Source organism: Trachypithecus francoisi, unplaced genomic scaffold, assembly GCF_009764315.1.
Source record: "Trachypithecus francoisi isolate TF-2019V2 unplaced genomic scaffold, Tfra_2.0 Lachesis_group21, whole genome shotgun sequence".
NCBI classification, from domain to species: Eukaryota; Metazoa; Chordata; class Mammalia; order Primates; family Cercopithecidae; genus Trachypithecus; species Trachypithecus francoisi.
Window position 1 is genome coordinate 33,571,151 of NW_022681467.1, and position 20,759 is coordinate 33,591,909.

Here is a 20,759-nt window from a genome sequence, read left to right on the forward strand (position 1 = left end):
GGGGCAGCTTGGGGCGGGGACCGGGACAGGCCTTGGTGCTGCTGAGTGTGAAGAGGGAGGCCCAGATTTGTCATCAGATGCTGAGAGCCTTGGGTTTCACACTTGTCTTGTGGACACATGGCCTTCTTCACTACCGAGGTCTGAGTCAAAGGGTCCCTGAGGGGGCCTCCCCCAACCCACCCTCAGTAGACAGCTCCTGGCCAGCTCTGGGGATCAGAGAGGCTCTGGGACCACAGCCTCGCTGTGGAGTGGGAGAGCTGGTGGCCGCACCCGCAGCTAACTCAGTTGGCTCCCACGAGGCCTTGAACCTGCTTCTCTCCCTGTCCTCCCACCTGAAGCCCCTCCCTGCTCCCAGCTTCACTACCTAGCCCACTGGGGCTAAGGTGAGGGCAACACCTCCTCCAGGAAGCCTTCCCCAATTGCCTCCAGCTGGGTGAATTGCCTCTGCTGTGCCTGCCCAGGCCTTTTCACTCAGAATGGAACAAACTCCCCACCCTACCCCACAGGAGTCTGCAAGGTTGGCCATTTGAGATTGAGCCCTTTTTTTTTTTTTAGATGGAATTTCACTCTTGTTGCCCAGGCTAGAGTGCAATGGCGCAATCTCAGCTCACCGCAACCTCCGCCTCCCAGATTCAAGCAACTCTCCTGCCTCAGCCTAACAAGTAGCTGAGATTACAGGCGCCCAGCGCCACACCCGGCTAATTTTTGTATTTTTAGTAGAGACAAGGTTTCACCCTGTTGGTCAGGCTGGTCTCAAACTCCTTACCTCAAGTGATCCTCCTGCCTCTGCCTCCCAAAGTGCTGGGATTACAGGCATGAGTCACTGTGCCCAGCCGCGGGACTGGGCCTTTTAAAGAAATATTTAGGGCCGGGAGTGGTGGCTCATGCCTGTAATCCCAACACTTTGGGAGGCTGAGGCAGGTGGATCATGAGGTCAAGAGATCGAAACCATCCTGGCCAACATGGTAAAACCCTGTCTCTACTAAAATACAAAAATTAGCTGGGCATAGTGGCGGGCACCTGTAATCCCAGCTACTTGGGAGGCTGAGGCAGGAGAATCGCTTGAACCCTGGAGGCAGAGGTTGCAGTGAGCCGAGATCGTGCCAGCATTCTAGCCTGGCGAAAGAGCGAGACTCCGTCTAAAAAAAGAAAGAAAGAAATATTTAGGTTGGCGCAAAAGTAATTGCGGTTTTGGCTATTAGTTTTCATGGCAAAACTGCAATTGCTTTTGCACTAACCTATAGCACTACCAGCACAAAGCATTTGAATACTCTGGGAAGAGCATGGACTTGGGCGTCACAGAGGCCTGGTTTCAAATCCAGACTCTACTATGTGGCTGTGGAAGGGTTACTCCCTGGCACTGGGCCTTGGCTGCCTGGTCTGAGCCATGTGAACCTGTGATGGGGGGACCTGAAGCTGGCAGAGCTCACCACCTGCTAAGACGTCAAACACATGTGGCCACTGAGCCCTAGAAATGTCAGGACTGAAAGGTGCCATGAACATGTAAAATGTACTCCAGTTTTCCATGACTTAACACAAAAAAGAATGGAACATGTCTCATTGGTAATTTTCTTTCTTTCTTTCTTTCTTTTTTTCCAAGACAGAGTCTTGCTGTTGCCCAGGCTGGAGTGCAGTGACACGATCTCAGCACACTGCGGCCTCCTCCTCCCGGGTTCAAGCAATTCTCCTGCCTCAGCTTCCCAAGTAGCTGGGACTACAGGCACGTGCCACCACACCCGGCTAATTTTTGTATTTTTAGTGGAGTTGGGGTTTTGCCATGTTGGCCAGGCTGGTCTCAAACTCCTGACCTTAGGTGATCTGTCTGCCTCGGCCCCCCAAAGTGCTGGGATTACAGGCATGAGCCACTGTGCCCGGCCTCATTAATACTTTTCATTACATGTTCAAATAATTTTTTTGATATCTTGGCTTAAATAAAATACATTATTAAAATTAATTTCATGGGTTTTTTTTTCATGTGGCTCCCAGGAGATGGAATATTCCATGCGTGCCTTGCAGTATGGCTTGCAGTCTGTTTCTGTTGGACAGCGAGGCCCTAGACGGCCACTACTGGGGTCCCGGTGGAGAGGTGGCCATGTGGTGGGGTCCTCCCCTGTGCTCCTGCCCACCCCAGGCTGAGACGCCATGCCAGGGCCCAGGAGGTATCTGTTTGGGGGTGAGAGGGTCTCTCCTGGCTGAACCCGGGCTGCTGAGTTACTCCAGACTAGCCCCTGCCCTCTCTGAGCCTTACCTTCTGCATGAGTGGGCCAGAGTCAGGGTTTTCTGCCGTGGGCAGGGGGAGACCGAGTGGGGATGAATTGGAGGCCTGGCCCTTCCCAAGGAGACCCCAGCGGAGCCTCCACCCAAGGGCGGCCCTCTCTGTTCTCCTCCCACTCATGAGACCATGCACATTGTCTCCCGTGCCCCCGCCCACCACACATGGTTACCACCTCACCTGTGTCTGGAAGGAGGAGTCATGCAGTGGCTGAGTCACACCGGCTGGGTCCGAGGGCTGGCTTCAGCCTTTCTTGCTCTGTGTTCTGCATTGAGCAAGATAGCTGATATCTCTGGAGCCATTTCCCCACTGGAAGAGGGGAAGTGGAGGCACTCTCTGATTTCCATGGCTCAGGCAATGGCACCTGGAGAGGCCACAGCTGTGTCCCTCCACTGTCTTTTGACCAGCCAGGGTCACACTGGTGGTCATACCAGATCCAACCAGGGTCCTCACCCCCTCTCCTCCTGTTTGCAAAGGCCCCTGGTGCCCTGGTGTTGGGCAGGAGGGACATGAATCAAGGCAGAATCCACCATCTTGGACGAGGGACCGGCAACCTGCTAGAATCACCTCTTGTGCCCTTCCCGTGCAGGCTCCTCACTATCTCCTTGTGTTCCGCTTGAGGTGGCAAGTGGGTGTCAGGGAAGACTCCGAGGGCGAGACCTGGCCCAGGACTCTCAGGGCAGGGTCCTCCTAGCTCTGGACCCTTCTCCACCACTGCCCAGCTAAGGCTGTTTATTCATTCATTCAAAAAGCACCACTGGGTGTGGTGGCTCATACCTTACCTGTAATCTCAGCACTTTGGGAGGCCAAGGCAGGGAGACTGCTTGAGCCCAGGGGTTCAAGTCCAGCCTAGGCAAAAAGCAAGACCATGTCTCTACAAAAAATTCAAAAAACCAGTTGAGCATGGTGGCTCGCGCCTGTAGTTCCAGCTACTCAGGGGGCTGAGGTGAGACGGTTGTTTGTGCCCTGGAGGTCAAGGCTGCTGCAAGCCTTGAATGCACACTGCACTCCAGCCTAGACAACAGAGCAAGACCCTGTGTCCAAATAAAATGTATTTATTGAGCATCTGCTATGTGCCAGGCACTGCTGTAGGAGCTGGGAGGGAAGGCTGACAGTAAACATACGTAAAATAGGCATATTAGCTGTGCTGTCCAACATAGTAGCCATTACCTGCAAGTAGCTATTAACATTTATGCTTAAACGAAGTAAAATTAAGTAAAATGTAAAATTCAGGTCCTGTCACATGTCACGTGCTCAGCAGACACAGGTGACTGCTGGCTACTGCACCAGCTTGGGTGCAGAACACCCTCCTCACGGCAGAAAGTCCTGTTGGCCAGTGCTGATGGCGTTGGAGGGAAGGGTGGTTTGAAGTGCTGGGTTTAAATGAGGTGGTCAGGGAAGGCCTCCCGAAGGAAGAAGGCTTTGAGCAGGATCCTGCGGCAGGGGAGGGAGGGAGCCATGGGAGGGATGGCTGTTTCAGAGGAGTCTGAGGAGAGGGTGTTCTAGGCAGAGGAATCGGCAGGTGCAAAAGTCTTGAGGTGGAATCTCAACTGGGATGCCCGGGTAAGGAGCTGAAAGGAGGCCACTGTGGTAGGAATAGGAGCAGGGAGTCAGGCAGAGGCCAACACCAGAGGGGAATGGCCTCCCATGGAGGGCCCTGTCAACCATCTGGAGTACAGTGGTGCGTTCGAGGCTCGCTGCAGCCTTGACCTCCTGGGCACGAGCAATCCTCTTGGCTGGGCATGGTGGCTCATACCTGTAATCCCAGCATTTTGGGAGGCAGAGGCAGTGAGGACTGCTGCTACTGTGGGTAGGAGGACGCCCTGGGAGAGTGGTGAGTAGAGCAGGGACAGGGACTGATTTATGTTTTGCCAAGGTATGTCTGGCTGCTGTGTGAAAATAGCTTGTCGGGGAGGAAGAGTGGAAGCGGGAGGCCACTGAGCTTTCCTCACTGTTGCAGGTGAGAGAGGATGGCAGCTTGGCCCCGGGAAGGCAGCAGAGGTGGGGAGAAGGAGCCAGATTCTGGAGGTGTTGGGAGGCAGGACCCACAGGGTTCCTTGAAGACTGAATGTGGGAGGGGAGAGAGGAGAGAGGGAGCCCAGGTTGACTAGTTTCTGGGTTGCTCTCCTGGAAGGATGGGGTGGCCCTCACAGTGATGTGGGGGAGGGACCTTCCCTCTAGGCGCCCGCATTGACTCTTCCTTATTGGGGATAAGAAGGGTCACAGCTTTGAAGTGGGCTGCATGGGATGGCGCCCCACACCACCCCTCGCGCATGTTCAGGAACCCAGACATTTAGTCCTATTAACCAACCGGGCCTTGTTTACAGAACAGCAGCTGGGACTTCCAAGCCTCAGCAAGCAGGGAACCTCCATGAGCTGCTTTCTAAACCCTTGACCTTGAGGATTAGGGACATCTCAAACTTGCTCTCAGCCCAGAAACCCATTGCTCAAGTAGAGCTGCACGAGGAGAAACGGCAGAAGCTTCCAGATGGAGTCCTTTGTCAATTCGCATCAGCATCAGTATCCTGGGGATGGGGACGAGAGAGGTGGCCCCAGAGCAGAGGCCTAAATCTAGGATTTCACCTCCTAGCCCAGGACTCCCTCTTCCTCCTGCCTTAAGCTGAGCTGGGGTGGTGAGGACTCCAGGGGCTGGGAATCTGCCCCTCTGGGCCAGGGGACCCTGTTAGGTTGCAGCACCAGGAGGAACAGGGTGGGGGCTGGGGGATTGACAGCCACAACATTCCTGGGTGACCTGCACGTTGCCAGGCGTCTTTCCAGAGTGAGATAATCTCTCCTGAGAAGAGGAAAGAATTCTAATTACATCTCAGGACAATATTTGTTTGGGGAGACAGGAGACAGAGCATATGGTGGGGAGGGGCGCTGGGCCACATGAAGTGGGGATGTGTTTTCTCATTTACCTGGTGGGATGGAGGATGGCGGATGGAGCAGGGCTCCTGCTGGGCCAGGGGAACCGTCTGCCCTGGGCTGTGGTGGAGAGCTGGGCCCTGCATGGGGCAGGAGGCAGGAGTGGCTCCCACCTCACCCTGGGTGCCCTGAGAGGGTGAAGAATTCTGCACCCATTCCATCCACCGAGCAGCCACTCCACCAGCAACTGCCAGCTGCAGGAGCTCTATGTCCCTGTCCTCCTGGACCTGCCACAGGCAACAGGGCAAGGCAGGAGGTGGGGGACCTTCTTGGGATCCTCAAGGAGGACCTTTTTGGGGGTGACATGTGAGCTGAGCTTTGCCAGATCTGAAGGAGCCAGCCGGGCAAAGAGGGGCGGAGGGAAGGGCATTCCAGAAGAACAGCCAGAGCAAGAGTGAGGCTGGAAAGGGAGGTGTGTCCACAGGACAGGGAGGAAGCCAGGGGAACGGGTGCCGATCCCCATACCTGGGGTCCCAGGGGAGGGTTCTAAGCAGGGGAGAGGCCACATCTGATTTGGTTTTGCAAAGATGGCGCTGGCTGCTGTACATGGACCCTGGAGTAACTCAGGAGGGGAACCGAGCTGGGTGACTGGAATAACCTGGAAGAGCTGATGAGAGCGGCAGCTCCTCCTGGGCCTTCTTGCTGTCCACATCCAGCCCAGCCCTTCTCTGATCCCTGGCATGCTCTGCCACAGCGCCCAGCTGCTGGTGTGGCCTCCAGGGCCGACACCTACTCCCTCATCCCCATCTCACATTGGCTGCTGCACGCACCCTTGGCCCGCCTTGCTGAGCTTCTCGGGTGCCCACCTGAAGCCAGACCACTCCCACCAGCGGGCTTGTGGGTACCCCCACCCCCTCCACCCGTCCCTCACCGTGCAGGGCCAGCTGCTCCTACGTTCTCCACCTTCCTTACCATCAGCTCTGAGCCCCGCCACTCTTCCCCCTGTTTCTTGCACAGCCCTGTTCACAGAGACACCCCATGACATGACAGCACGGACGGGCGAGGACGTGGAGATGGCCTGCTCCTTCCGTGGCAGCGGCTCCCCCTCCTACTCGCTGGAGATCCAGTGGTGGTACGTACGGAGCCACCGGGACTGGACCGACAAGCAGTCGTGGGCCTCGAACAAGGTAATGCCCCTGGGGAGATGCCAAGCTGGGATGGGGAAGTCCTGGTCCCTGGGGTAGGGGTATCTCTCTGCCCCTCTTCTCCTCTGAGGGATGTGGGCTCCAGCGCTGTTCTCCACACCACACAGCTGTCTCCCTCCCTTCTTCCTCCTGGGGTGGGGGTTTTAGGTGATCATGGAGGCTTATCTAGGGGAACGGGCAGGAGGCAGAGCTAGGCTAAACACTTGAAATGGCCACAGCAAGAAGGGCCTTCCAGAGCACAGAGGGCCTCCCTTCAGGGTACAGGTGAGGAAACTGAGGCCAGAGGGACAAGCTGGCTTCAGGTTATGGAGCAAGGTAGGTCTTGTGACTCGCTTCCCACCACTTCTCCAGGCCACACAGGCAGCCTTTTTGTAAAGAGCTCTGCAGATGCTGAGTTCATTCACAGGCACACATGTAGGTGTGCACCAGGCTCCCAGCACACCCTTGGCTGCACAGGTGCTCGCCCCTCTACACGTGCATGCTCGTGTATACACACCTGTAGAGCCGATGCTGTGAACTCTGCCCCATGCCCGGTGTGCAGCATGCCTGGGACCAGCCCACTGCCAACTGCCAGCTCCTCCGGCTCTGCTTGAGGGTTTTCTCTGGACACCAGAGCCTGCCAGCCAGCAAGGCAAGCAGGAGGAGCAGGGGACTCAATAGGCAGAAGCAGCCCCCACCAGTGACCCGCAAAGTTGGAGGATGAATGCCCCAGTTCCCTCGCCCTCAGCTGGGATGACCGAAGCATGTTCTTCACTGTCTCCCCGAGTGCCCAGTGGGATGAAGCTCCAATTGCCTACAGTGGTAACTAACCAACAACATACCTCCCATTATTAACTTTCTTCCCTTTTTTGGTTTCACTCACCTTCTCCCCTACTTGTGCTTCCTGGGATCACCTCCCAAATAAACTACTTGACCTTTGTCTCAAGGTCAGCTCTTGGAGGAACTCCATCTGAATCATCCGCATCCTTACACATATGTATACACTAATGAACATGCAAACACATAGAGATCTGCCCACCCATTCATATACGACCACATGTATCTGCACACATTCACAAACACACATTGGCACACTCATACACTCCCCATGTTCATGAGTGTCTCACATGTGCCCAAAGGCATATCACACTCTGTGTTGCTCCTGGAGGTGTCAGCTCCCCAACACTTCCAGCCCTGCCACATGCAGGCTTAGAGGACTCCAGTGGCCACAGAAAGCCCTTAGGCAAACCGTTGCAAGTGGCTGCGGTTGGAAGCCTCCAGGGTCAGCTTGCGAAGGTGGGGAATGTGGGTAGGGTTCCCACAGCATCTGCACACACGTTCACATGGGTGACACGCCTGAAAGTACAAACACACTCTCAGAGTGATCAAGAGTACAGACAAACAAGCTCCTAACAACGTACCAAGTCGATGCTTAGATTTCTGCCTGTTCACACTCCCTCCAATGCATACCAAAGTACCCTTGTGTGTCTAAATGCACAAATGTGGTCAGTTTTCTACATACTTCCATTATCTTCTTTTGCTCTGACATCCCCTCTGTCCCCTGAGTGGATACAGAAAGCTGAGGGACCCCAACTCCAGACTCCATGGCCCCCGAGCCTCATCTGCTATCATGAGAATCTTAGCTGTTGTCTGTATCCCTATAATGTGTCTCCCCACACTGCCACCCCACCCCCACCCTGTGCTAACACCTTGTCTCTGCTCTCTCCACCCCTCCCCACTCCTAACAGCTAAAACCATCTCAGCAGGAAGACGCAGGGAAGGAGGCAACCAAAATAAGTGTGAGTTTTGATAATGACTTCTCGAAAGGGCTCTAATGGAGGGCACAGCTGTGACTTAAAAAAAATTGGGGTCCAGTTCAGCAGGGAGCTTGGGCAAGAAGATGGAAGAGAAGAAAAAGAGAAGGGAAAAAAAAATGGCCCTGCTCTGTTTTTTAAAAGCCGGAGATTTTTCAAGTTCGTTCAATGATGGGCACGAAAAATGACAGGGGAGAGAAGATGCATTTTCTCCTGTCGGGGCTAAGGCTGTGTGCGTCCTGGTGCCTTCAGGCTTGTTTCAGCAGCATTTTTTATTTGGGGAACCAACGAGGTCTAATGAGCCTAAGCCAGCTTTTTTTGGCCTATCATTACTGAGTGTTACGCCATCTCGGGGTCACTCGGTGATCTGGCCCTGGGGACAGGGTGGGGGCACTCTAGCCAAAGGATTTCAGGACTGGGCAGGCCTTCTTATTTATTGACTCATTTGTTAGTAGCCACCCTCTATAAGAAGGGCCAAGCATTCACCCATTTTGCAGGTGGGGCAGCTGAGGCTCAGGAGGTCAAGGACTTGCCCGAGTCATACCAAGGGTGACTGGTGTTGCTGAGCTACCTGGCTTCAGGGCTCAAGCTCTTTGTCACCGGGCTGTGCTGCAGGTCAGTGCAGCTGGGGCCCAGGGGAGTTCAAGGAGTGACAACTTTTGTGAAGGAGGGGGCACCCAAAGCCGGTCCTGGGAGAGGCAGACAGGAGGGAGAAAGGAGGTGAACGGGGGAGAGAACACGGAGTGGAGGGGACCCGCCCGGGGACACATGTGGCCATGCAATGGGGCAAGATTTGTGCATGGGGCATGAGGTCAGCCTGGCAGGAGGCTAGACATCTACCAGCAACACACTCAGAAAAGGCAGGTGCCCGTGGGGTTATGAATGCGTGTGTGTGTGTGCGCACATGCGCATGATGGGGAAGCCTTTCTAAATTCACCCCTTTTTGCTTGATTCTTCCACAACTTTTCAAGGACTTGTAGGGGAGCTCAGGTCCCCAAGTCCAATTCGACAGGGATGAACAGAGGAGCCGCACCCCCAACCCAAGGTCACCATGTGGAGACTGGGCACAGGGATCATTGGGGTGACATGTCGGGCATCAGAGGTGGCATCATGGAGGCAGAGAGGCCAGGGAGGAGGTTCCTGCAGCCCCTTCAGACGAAAGGGGGTGGATGAGAGAGCAAGGACCTTCAAAGCATCATTTGTGCTGTCTGGCCCAGGGCACCGTTGGGGTCTGAAAATTCAAGCCATTTCCATCCAGCTCAGGGTGGCTGTGGGTCCACCCCCACCCTCTGCCAAGGGCGCATCCATATCGAATGCCCCGTTTCTGGCCCAAACACCCATCCATTAAGCCCAGACAGGTAGATCTGTGTGCATATTAATACCCTGTTCATCACAGCCCTTTCTCCTATAATTTTGCTTGGGGTTTAAGGAGCAGCTCTGGCAAAGGAGAGAATAATCTAATTGACTTAGAGGATTAGAATTCCAGGCTGCTGGGTCCCACATGAGGGGAATGCGACGACGCTAATTAGTTAAATAAAATAAATGTGCTCCGCATGAATGTGCAATTACCCCTACCCACCCACCTCTAGCCCCTGCAATGCCTGCACCAGCTGGGGCTCCTAGGGTCTGGTTAGGAAGCACGCAAACAGGCATGGGCCAAGCTCCTCGTGCAGACAGCGCCATAGAACAACCATTCCTAATACACAGGTACTCTCCCTGGATTCCTGCAGTCTGAGGAGGCAGCCCAAACTTTTCTCCGTGGCCTTCAGAACTGCATGATCGCTCTGCCCACCCTCCAGCCTCACCTCCTCTTGCCTGACCTCACTCCCCCTCCCCTGCCGACCCTGGCAGCCTTTCCACCTTCCCGTTCCTTCCCACCTCCAGGCCTTTGCACAGGCTGGTCCCCCTGCCTGCAAAGCTGTTTCTCTCTCTCTTCCCATAGAGCTCAGCTCGGGGAAGCGTCCCTTGAACTTGTGACCCAGCTGGCGCCCCTCCCATTTCCCTGCTGGCTGTATTTCTGGTTGTCATTATCCACTTGTGTGAGTTTTTGCTTCGTGACCGTCTCTCCCAGAGATGGGGGGCACTGGGACTGAGCCTGCTTGATTCACTTTTGCATTTCCAGAGTCTAGCACAGAGCCTGGCATGGTGTAGTAGGTACCCAATAAATATTTGATGAATAACTATCACACACACAGACATACGCCCAGGCCAATGTGTGTGTGAACCATACACGTATTTATTTTATTTTATTGTATTATTTTATTTTAGTTTATTTTTTGAGATGGAGTTTCACTGTTGTCACCCAGGCTGGAGTGCAGTGGCGCGATGTCGGCTCACTGCAACCTCCGCCTCCTGAGTTCGAGAAATTCTCCTGCTTCAGCTTCCCCAGTAGCTGGGACCACAGGAGCATGCCACCATGCCTGGCTAATTTTTTTTTTTTTGGTATTTTTAGTAGAGACGGGGTTTCACCATGTTGACCAGGCTGGTCTCGAACTCCTGACCTCAGGTGATCCTCCTGCCCCAGCATCCCAAAGTGTTGGGATTATAGGCATGAGGCACTGTGCCCGGCCAGATGTTTGTACATGGACTTGCCACCACAGTGTGGATCCCATGTCTGTTCACATATGCATACCGGTGACATGACGTGAACCAGTGAAAGAGCTCCTGGGGGGGCCTGGGAAGCTCAGACCCTGTGTCTACAGGGAACCGCTGAGCCAGGCAGGGACCTAGGCCCCATATTCCCATGACTTCTAAAAATCCCCATTTTAGTGGAGTATCTCCTGAGTTTTGACTCTTGGGACCTAATTAGATCTTTTGAAAAACACTGTCTAAGCCAAAGAGTGCAGTCTACAGGCTGGTGGAATCCCAGAATCTCATAGGGAGATCATTTACGTGGGAGGACAGGCATCTGTGATCAAATAATAATGGTCCAAGGTTGAGGGTAAGAAAATGCTGTCAGCTTCGGGGGGTTTGGTGCGGGGAGGGCTTCGTGAACCTGCCAGCGTGGCTCTGTTGGCCTTGTGAAGATTCAGACTCTGAGAGTCGGCTGTGCTGGCTGCCAGGCGGGGACTGTGAGGACATGGTGGGGCCAGCACTTAGCGTCCCAGGAGCTGAGTCCTGGTTCCAGCTCTGCCACCTCCTCGACTCTCCCTTTTCCTCAGTTAGCTGTTGTTGAAGGCACATATGAAACACTTTGGAAACTGTAAAGTGCCATGGATTAGGCTATGTGAATGACAGTGGTTCCTACGGTGGAAACTTGTTAATGTGAATTTGTGACTCATAAAACTCTTATTCCTAGCAAGACAGCAGGACGTGGGCAAGGGAATAAAAAAAAAAAATTCAGATGCTGGGCTCAGTGCACACCTGTAATCCCAGCACTTTGGGAAGCCAAGGTGGGCGGGTCATCTGAGGTCAGGAGTTTGAGACCAGCCTGGCCAACACAGTGAAACCCTGTCTCTACTAAATATACAAAAATTAGCCAGGTGTGGTGGTGCACACCTGCAGTCCCAGATACTTGGGAGACTGAGATGGGAGAATCGCTTGAACCCAGGAGGCAGAGGCTTCAGTGAGCCGAGATCGCACTCCTGCACTCGTAAGGACATCATTTATGTGGGAGGATAGGCATCTGTGAGAAAATAATAATGATAATAATAATATAGCAGCTAGCATTTATTGAGTGCTTACCATATGTTAGGAGCCATGACGAGCACTTTACATGAATTATCTCATTTAACTTGGGCCCAGGGAAGGGCCCTGGCTTAAAAATATCTCCCTTGGTAGCTTGCATCTGCTAAGGATTCCACCATTAGGTGGAATCATTTCCGTGGCTCAGGCAAACATTTCTGCTTATTGGCCATTTTCAAGTTCCGGAAGTTTTTCTTTCAATCTAACTAAAGTCCTTTGTGCTAGAATTGAGGTTAATTTTCCTCTTAACCAGTTTTGCAAGCAGAGGTAGTCCACAACTTCCCAGTTTTAAGACGAGGTGAAATTCTCCACACATACCCTCCTTCCTGGGGGACTTCATCACTGTAAACGGCTCGTGGTTGGAAGCTGAGTTAAACAAAGATGACTCTGGAAAGACCATGGTCTCACACACACACCCTCCCTGCCCTCTGAGTGCTCCCAGTCCAATGTGGGAGATGGGTGTTAATCCAGTAATCATGCATGATGAAAAATAGAATTACAACTGTGACCAAAATGAGGAGAGCTGCTATAACGGGGGGTCTGATCTAGCCTGGGGGGCCAGGAGGGCTTCCTGGAGGAGGTGATGTTTGAGGTGAGCACTGAGGTGTGGAAGATTTGACAAGGAGTGGGGAACTTGGCTGGGTGTGGGCGCTGGAGGAATTGCTAGTGGCCAATGAGGCTGAGGGGCAGGCCGGGAAGAGACCTCAAAGGCCTTATCAGCCACCATGGGGGCCATCGAAGAGTTTAGGTTGGGGGCATTTTGAAAAAATTGGTCTGGCTGTCATGGAAGAAGAGGCTGGAAGGTTGTGTGGACCTGGGAGGAGGCTGGGGTGATGGCCCAGATGGGAGAAGCCCTGTACCTTGCTTTCGCCAGTGCTGGGGGATGTGGATTAGGGAGAGAAGGGGAAGGGGTCTGATGGTGTTTAGAGGAGGTCAGTGGGCTCAGGGGTGGAGTGTGCAGAGCGTGGAAAGAACACAGAAACGGCCATTGCAGAGTTTGGCTACAGCAGTAAGACCTTCTGGGGCTCAGGTATGGGGAGACCCTGAGTTGGGTTCTGAACATGCTGAGGGGCCAGTGAGGTGCTGGGTGGAACTGATAGAGGCTGATTACAGGGCCCAGCCTGGGGCAGGAGCCACCTGACCCCTATTCCTCACCCCAGCACCTTCCCTGGGGCCTCCCCCTCTTCCCAGGAGGCCACATGAAGGCAAGGGTTGGCATCACGAGTACATATCCATTCTTCTGGCATGGCTGGAAGAAGATCCCAGCCTGCCCAATGTGAGCTGGCCTCAGGGTATCCCTGCAGTGCCTGGAAAAGCCTGGGCCATGGGGCGAGCAGGGAGGAGGCTGAACTTGGCCCTGGTCAGGGTTCGGCCTTGTCTCTTTCAGCGTAATTAGGTGCTTCATTGCACGGCTAAGGCCTGTCGATGCGTGTGGAGGTGATTATGATTTACTGCTGGGTCGCCATGTGGGGGTCTCCTTTCTCTGTGGGCTCTCCAGTTGCCCTGGAGGGCTGGGCTGAAGGGCTTTCTGCATAGTGTGCGGTGGATAAAATCCAACACGCTGCTCCTGGAGTGGGATATTGGGCCCCGTCCTGTGGGAGAGGCCTCTGATGAGGTTTGGGGCTGGGTTTCCCCAAGACATGGAGGGTTAGGGGCCTCAGAAAGACATGAGAAGACTGACCTATAGTTTACTGTTCAGAAGGCTCCCAGAGGGGTGGGTAGGGTGTGGACTCTGTCACCAGCTGGGTGGCCTTGAGAAAATCACTTCACCTCTCTGAGTCTCAGTGTCTTCACCTGCATCACAGGGTTATTGTGAGGTTTAAATAAGATTGATGAAGCTTGGCTGGGCGCGGTGGCTCACATCTAGAATCCCAGCACTTTGGGAGGCCAAGGCAGGGAGGATTGCTCGAGCCCGGGAGTTCGAGACCAGCCTTGGCAATATAGTGAGATCCCTGTCTCCACAAAAGCATAAAAAAATTGGCCAGGAGTGCTGGTGCGCACTTGTGGCCCCAGCTACTCAGGAGGTCGGGGGGGTGCTGAAGTGGGAGGATTGCTTGAGGCCAGGAGGTTGAGGCTGCAGTGAGCCATGGTCACGCCACTGCACTCCAGCCTAGGGTGACAGAACAAGACCCTGTCTCAAAAAATAAAAGAAAGAAAGAAAGATTGGTGAAACTTATCACATCATCTCACAGTGATCAGGTGCTTCTTAAACATTAGCCACTGGCACTACTGTTGCTGTTATTATTTTTGTTAAAAATACAGTATTCGCCTTCTCCAGATTGTGCTTAGAGGTGTGGACCACAGGGACTGGGAGGGAGTCGTCTCTGACATGTGTCCTCGCCCTTCGTCCTGTTGGAAGTTCACTCGCTGAGTTGCTTGATTGTGGGTTAGGGGTCTAGATTCTCTGTTAGACTGTCAGCTCATGCCAGCATTACCAGGATCTGGCTGGCTCATTGTGGTAGGCACTTGCTAAATGCTTGTTGAATGAATGGACAAATTTAGCCCAAGAAAACCAAGGCCAGAGTGCTGGTGACTTGTCAGGGTCAGCGCCTGGCCTCCCATCACTCCCTGCAGTGCTCCCTGCCCTCCTCCTCTCTGAGAGAGGAAGAGCTTATGCTTCTGAAGGCCACATCTGTCTTGGCAGAGGGGGTGCAAGGGAGGAGGGAGCTGGCTGCCTGGGGAGCCGTCCAGGCCTTCGTGGCCCCGTCTGGGGGATGGGAGTGGGTGGGCTGAGGGCTGGGCCTCGCTTGGTGCTCCCTCCCTAGGAGCGAGTGCTCCCAGCGCTTTGCGTTATTACTCCATTAACGCCTTGTAGGGTTGACAAATGAAGGATAATTAATATCCGTGAGGGAAGCAGATGTTGAGGTAATTCGCTCCCGCTGCACATTTGCAGCAGCATCTCCTAACTCGCCGGGGAGAGCACGCAGGACCACAGGGCAGAGGTGATGGAGTCAGAGGGACAGGGTGGGCTCCAACAGGGCCTGGCACTAGGGAGGAGGTGCCCCCACAGCCAGAGGGGCACCTGGGAGGGTTTCCCACTGCTTGCCATGGGGAAGTCCTGCCTGGGTCCCACCTCCGTGCCTCTGCTGAAGGCTTTCCTTCCATATAGGGGATGATGGGCAGCCGGAAAGGCTCAGCATGAGGGAGGAAGGCCAGGCTCCCCGCTGCTGGACACTCTGCTCTTCCCTGTGGCCGTGCCAGCACTGGTGGCCCTCCGTGAGCCTGTCACACTACTGGGAGGGTGAGAGCGCATGGAGCCTGTTCCCAGTTCCGCCACTCACTGACTCCGTGCCTCTGGGCGAGTCACTTCTTTTGGAGCCTCAGTTTCACTATCTGCAAAGTGGGTATCATTATGCGTATTCACCCTGCCATAAAGAACTAGTGGAGACTGGGTCATTCACAAAGAAGAGGTTAAATTGACTCAATATTCTGCATGGCTGGGGAGGCCTCAGAAAACTTACAACAATGGCATAAAGCTAAAGGGAAGCAAGGCATGTCTTACGTGGTGGCAGGAGAAGAGGAAACGAAGGCGAAACTGCTACTTTTAAACCATCAGATCTTGTGAGAACTCACTCACTATCATGAGAACAGCATGGAGAAAACTGTTCCCGTGATCCAGTCACCTCCTACCAGGCCCCACCCTCAACACGTGGGGATTATAATTCGAGATGCGATTTGGGTGGCGACACAGAGCCAAACCGTATCATCGTGTGCATGTGGCTTAAAATTAGAAAGCATGACATCTGAGTACCACTTCAGTTGGAGAAAGAAGGTCATGGGTCCGTTCATTGCAAAAATGTTGATGATTATTTATGGAGTGCTGGGCTCTGTGATAACCACTCACATGGACAAAATAAATATTGTCCCTGCTTTCATGGCGGGTATGGTTTAGCCAGGGAGAGAACCCAAAATCAAGTCAACAGACAAATACACAATTCAAAATGAGAAGACTGCTATGCAGGAAATAGGAGGGAGTGGGGACAGGGGTCAATTTCTTGGAGGAGGTGACATTTAGGATGAATGGGAACCAAGCAGGTGAAGATGAACAGGGAACCCCACACAGGCAGAGGGCCCAGCACGCGCAGAGGCCATGAGGTCAGCAAGAGTTCCCATTGGGGAGGTTGATGAAAGAGGCCTCCCCAGGGCAGATTGGTGAGATGATTAGAAGTCACACATGTGAGTGCCCAGCCCAGGCTCAGAAACAACTGCAGGCTGCATGCAGAGGCCATGCTTTCTCATCCCAGCCCCCTCACTGCAGGGGTGACCAGCAGGGGCATCCCACCTGGAGCCAGAAGCTGGGCTTCCCTCTCTAGGAGCTGGGGCTTGGCAGGAACAAGCCAGTTCGTTGTCCTTCCAGAAGGAAGAGACCAGTAGGCCACAGGTCTGAGGCCCACTCACCTGAACCTACAAAGCTGTCTGGGAAGGGGATCAGTGACTGGCAGATGAGAACTGACCTCCACTGTTCTGTCCAGGCAGGAGAGGGACTGCAGGTGGGTTTTTTTGTTTTGTTTTGTTTTCTCTAAGAAGAAGGGGCCAGGGAAGGAGGGAAGCCCCCTCCCACCACCATTACCCCTCTCCATAGGCCCAACTCCTTCTTCTTCTTCTTTTTTTAAATAAAAAAACCTTTTTATTTTGAGTCATAGGCTCAGGAAAGTTTCAAAAATAGGTCATTAAGTCCCCTGTACCCATCAGCCAGCTTCCCCAGTGGTGTATCTTATATAACTGTCCGTCTGCTTTTTCTTTTTTAATTGAAAAAAAAAAACACCTACGGCTACTTTATGTTCAGGGCAGGTTTATTCATAAGAGCTTTAATCTGGAAATCACACAAATGTCCATCAATGGGTGATCACATAAACAAATTGTGCAGTATACATGTGATGGAATACTACACGGCAATGGAAAAGAACAAATGGATGGTCGGGCATGGTGGCTCACACCTATAATCCTGGCACTTCGGGAGGCTGAGGTGGGTTGATCAATTGAGGCCAGGAGTTCGGGACCAGCCTGGCCAACATGGTGAAACCCCATCTCTACTAAAAATACAAAAATTAGCTGGACATGGTGGCGGGTGCCTGTAATCCCAGCTACTGGGGAGGCTGAGGCATGAGAACTGCTTGAACTGGGAGGTGTAGGTTGCAGTGAGCTGAGATCACGCCACTGCACTCCAGGCTTGGCAACAGAGACTGTCTCAAACAAACAAACCAATAGATGCAGGCAGCAACATGGAGAAGTCTCACCGATAACAGGTTGTGTGGAAAAAGCCAGGCACAGGAAAGAAGCCACACATACAAGAGTTCCAAAACAGAAAAAAACCTATCTATGGTGGCAGAAGTCAGTCAGAAAGTGGGGGACCCCGGCGGGGGAAGTATTGCTGAGTGAAGGGTGTGCTCTGGGGGGTCACAAATGTCCCATGCTTTGCTCTGGATGGTGCTTACACAGGAAACATTTCCTCGGGCTGTGTGCACTTTACTCTAAAAGTGATGCTCCCATTTTAAAACAGAAATGTAAAAACCCAACCAAATAAAACAAAAAGTCAAAGTACAAAGACAAATATAACAAACATCCTTGCTCCCCTCAAGTAGAGTGAATCGTTATCAGCATCCTGATATATTTGTCATCAGCCTTTATATTGTTTTGTTTTGTTTTTTATTGTGTTATTTTATTTTATTTATTTATTTTTTTGAGACAGAGTCTCACATTGTCGCCCAGGCTGGAGTGCCGTGGTGCAGTCTCGGCTCACTGCAACCTCCACCTCCCAGGTTGTTCAAGTGATTTTCATGCCTCAGCCTCACGAGTAGCTGGGATTACAGGCATGCACCACCACACCCCCGGCTAGTTTTTGTATTTTTAGTAGAGACAGGGTTTCCCCATGTTGCCTGGGCTCAAACTCCTGACTTCAAGTGATCTGCCTGCCTTGGCCTCCCAAAGTGCTGGGATTCCAGGCATGAGCCACCACACTTGGCCTGGTTTGGTTTTTAAAAGACCGGTCTTACTCTGTCACCTAAGCTAGTGCAGTGGTGCGATCGTGGCTCACTGCAAGCCTCAAACTCCCGGGCTCAAACAGTCCTCACACCTCAGCCTCCTGAGTAGTAGCTGGGACTGCAGGCACCTCTATTATTTTTTTTTTTTAGGAAATGTACACTTTCAGACTAAATGAAGACTTTGCTTTGTAGTCTACACCAGGTCCACTTCCTCCCCTGTGTTCTGCCCCAGAGTCCACCACTGTGAGGAGGTCCTGGTGTTCCCTCCTGTCTATTTTAAACTTCCACACCCGGAAGACCCCAAAACCAGTATAGAGTAGGTTTCTGTGTTAATTTACATAAATGGCATCCCCTGGGGGCAGGCAGCAGTGAGAGCTTTCCCCCTGCTGTTTGCCACTGAGCTCACGTGCCTAGTTCTAGCTCTGTCTTTCAGACCACTCTGCAGTGCTTCATGCAGGGAACAGACCACTGCATAGTTATGCAGTCTGTTGATGGACATGGCAGTTGCTTTTACTTTTTTGCTGTTTAACTCACTCTTGTGCAAACCTCAGTGGGCCCTTGTGGGAGTGTTTCTGGGGCTCCAGTCCTAGGATCCTGGGACCCCCGTACTCTTCTTCTCCCCCACTGTCACGGGATAGACAGGTCACGGTCTCTCTGTCACCCCCAGGTGGTCAAGGTGGTGGGCAGCAACATCTCCCACAAGCTGCGCCTGTCTCGGGTGAAGCCCACGGACGAAGGCACCTACGAGTGCCGCGTCATCGACTTCAGCGACGGCAAGGCCCGGCACCACAAGGTCAAGGCCTACCTGCGGGTGCAGCCAGGGGAGAACTCTGTCCTGCACCTGCCCGAAGCCCCTCCCGCCGCACCCGCCCCGCCGCCCCCCAAGCCAGGCAAGGAGCTGAGGAAGCGCTCGGTGGACCAGGAGGCCTGCAGCCTCTAGACTGATGCCCCTGCCCCTAACCACCCGCCCCCCACGCTGTACAGAGTGCATGAGGAGCCGCCAGACCACCGGGGACGGACTGCCTGCGTCCAGCCGCGCCCTATCCCCGAGGCCGCCTGTGGCCACCATGTCGGCCCTCTTTCCACCACCCCTTGCTCAGCATGTAACCCCACCCACCCCTGCCCTTTCAGACCCCTGTGGTGACCTGGCTCAGAGAAGGTGGCCCTGGGCACCAAGGGGCGGTCCGCCCTGAACACTGGGGCGGGGACCATGCTGGGGCACGGGGCCACCCCCTTCCTGTCACCAGCTTCTGTGGAGTCCAGTGTTTTGCTTTGCTTGCTTGTTCCCATCCTGTCCTGAGCCGGGGCCCCCAGCCTCACCTCCCTCCTCCTACCATCCCTCACTTGGACCTGGGGGTGTGGACAGTGACCCCTCCCTGAATATGAACTTGAATCTTCTGAGCAGAACTAGGGCCTCTCCCCTGGTGAAGACCCAGGGAACAGAGTTCCCAGGAGGGCCCTTCTGGGGCAGTGGCTCTGCAGGATCACTCACGGAGGCCTGCGGGAACAGCGAGACGCCCCACCACCTACTGGCGGGTCCTTCCTGTTCAGCTCCCTGTGCGACCCTCCAGGGATGCAGGGGATCCAGGATTCTCTGCCCTGTCACAAGGCAAGTCAGAAGGGAGGGGCCTTCCCCTCGGACCTATGGCCCCAGGCAGAGTTTTGCACCGGCAGGACCCCAGGAGTCCCCCTCTGCCGGCCCCCAATGCCCCAGCCCCCTCTTGGGTCCTGTGCCAAGTCCACCCCAGGGCCTGGGGCTGTTGGGAGCCAAGGGCCCCCTGGTACTCAATTCCCTCACGATTCCCGATCAGGGGTACACCTGGTTATTTGTAAATATTTCTATTGGATCCAATTCCCCTTGGAATTGGCTCGCACCTCTGGCTGCCGCTCAGTGATGATGTGGGGGAGGTGGGCGAGGCCGAGGGCTTTGCCTAGGGGTGGGTTGCCCTGTATACATGACCCAGTCTGTGACTACCAGCCAACCTGAATAAAGCGGTTTTAAAAAAACCTCTGGGCAGTGTCTTTCTGAGGCATTTGTGCCTCGGGGCGGTGTGTGGGGTGGAGGCGGGAAAGCAGGTGGCTAGCTCACACCCACGCCTCACTCAGCATCTTTCTCCTGCTTTGCACCCCAAGCAGTGCCTGGCTTCGCAGTACAGAGCACAGGACCGGTGGGGGCAGAGGGAGAGGGTGGGAGACAACCAGCTTTTGTTCAGCTCCAATCCTGTTACCAGGCACTTGAATTACTCTTTGCTTCTGAGATAATCACCACAGAGAAGACTGCATAAAACATGTTTACACAGTTTTGTAAATAATGTAAAGCAAATACTTGTGTAGCCACTACCTACCAACCATAGCACCCCAAAAGAGAACCTCCCCAAGCCTCATGTGTCACCTCCATCTATCCCTTCTCCTCCCTCTTAGAGGCAGCCAATGTCCCGATGTTTAAGGTAATCTCATTCTTTTTTTTTTTTTGAGACGGAGTTTCGCTCTGCCACCCAAGCTGGAGTGCAGTGGTGCAATCTCGGTTCACTGCAACCTCCATCTCCCGGGTTCAAGTGATTCTCCTGCCTCAGCCTCCCGAGTAGCTGGGACTATAGGCATGTGCCACCACACCTGGCTAATTTTTTTTGTATTTTTATTAGAGCCGGGATTTTGCCATGTTAGCCAGGATGGTCTCGATCTCCTGACCTCGTGATCTGCCCGCCTTGGCCTCCCAAAGTGCTGGGATTACAAGTGTGAGCCACTATGTCTGGCAGTTTTTTTTGTTTTTGTTTTTGTTTGTATTTTTAGTAGAACTGGGGTTTCGCCAGGTTGGTCAGGCTCGTCTGAAACTCCTGACCTCAAATGATTCACCTGCCTCAGCCTCCCAAAGTGCTGGGATTACAGGTGTGAGCCACTGTGCCCAGCCAGTAATCCCATTCTTAATGTTCTTTTTGTAGTCTTACTACCTAGGTGTATG

At 53.7% G+C, this 20,759-nt stretch overlaps 1 protein-coding gene across 1 annotated transcript in view; it reads left to right on the forward strand.

Moving 5' to 3' along the window:
• VSTM2L (V-set and transmembrane domain containing 2 like) overlaps positions 1–19,807 on the forward strand; it is a 42,344-nt gene extending 22,537 nt beyond the window's left edge. Inside the window, exons 2-4 of the mRNA XM_033186387.1 lie at positions 6,155–6,324; positions 8,070–8,120; positions 18,468–19,807. Of these exons, the coding sequence (XP_033042278.1) occupies positions 6,155–6,324; positions 8,070–8,120; positions 18,468–18,740 (494 nt within the window). The 3' untranslated portion in view covers positions 18,741–19,807. The remainder of the gene's footprint in view (positions 1–6,154; positions 6,325–8,069; positions 8,121–18,467) is intronic.
• The last annotated feature ends 952 nt before the right edge of the window (positions 19,808–20,759 follow it).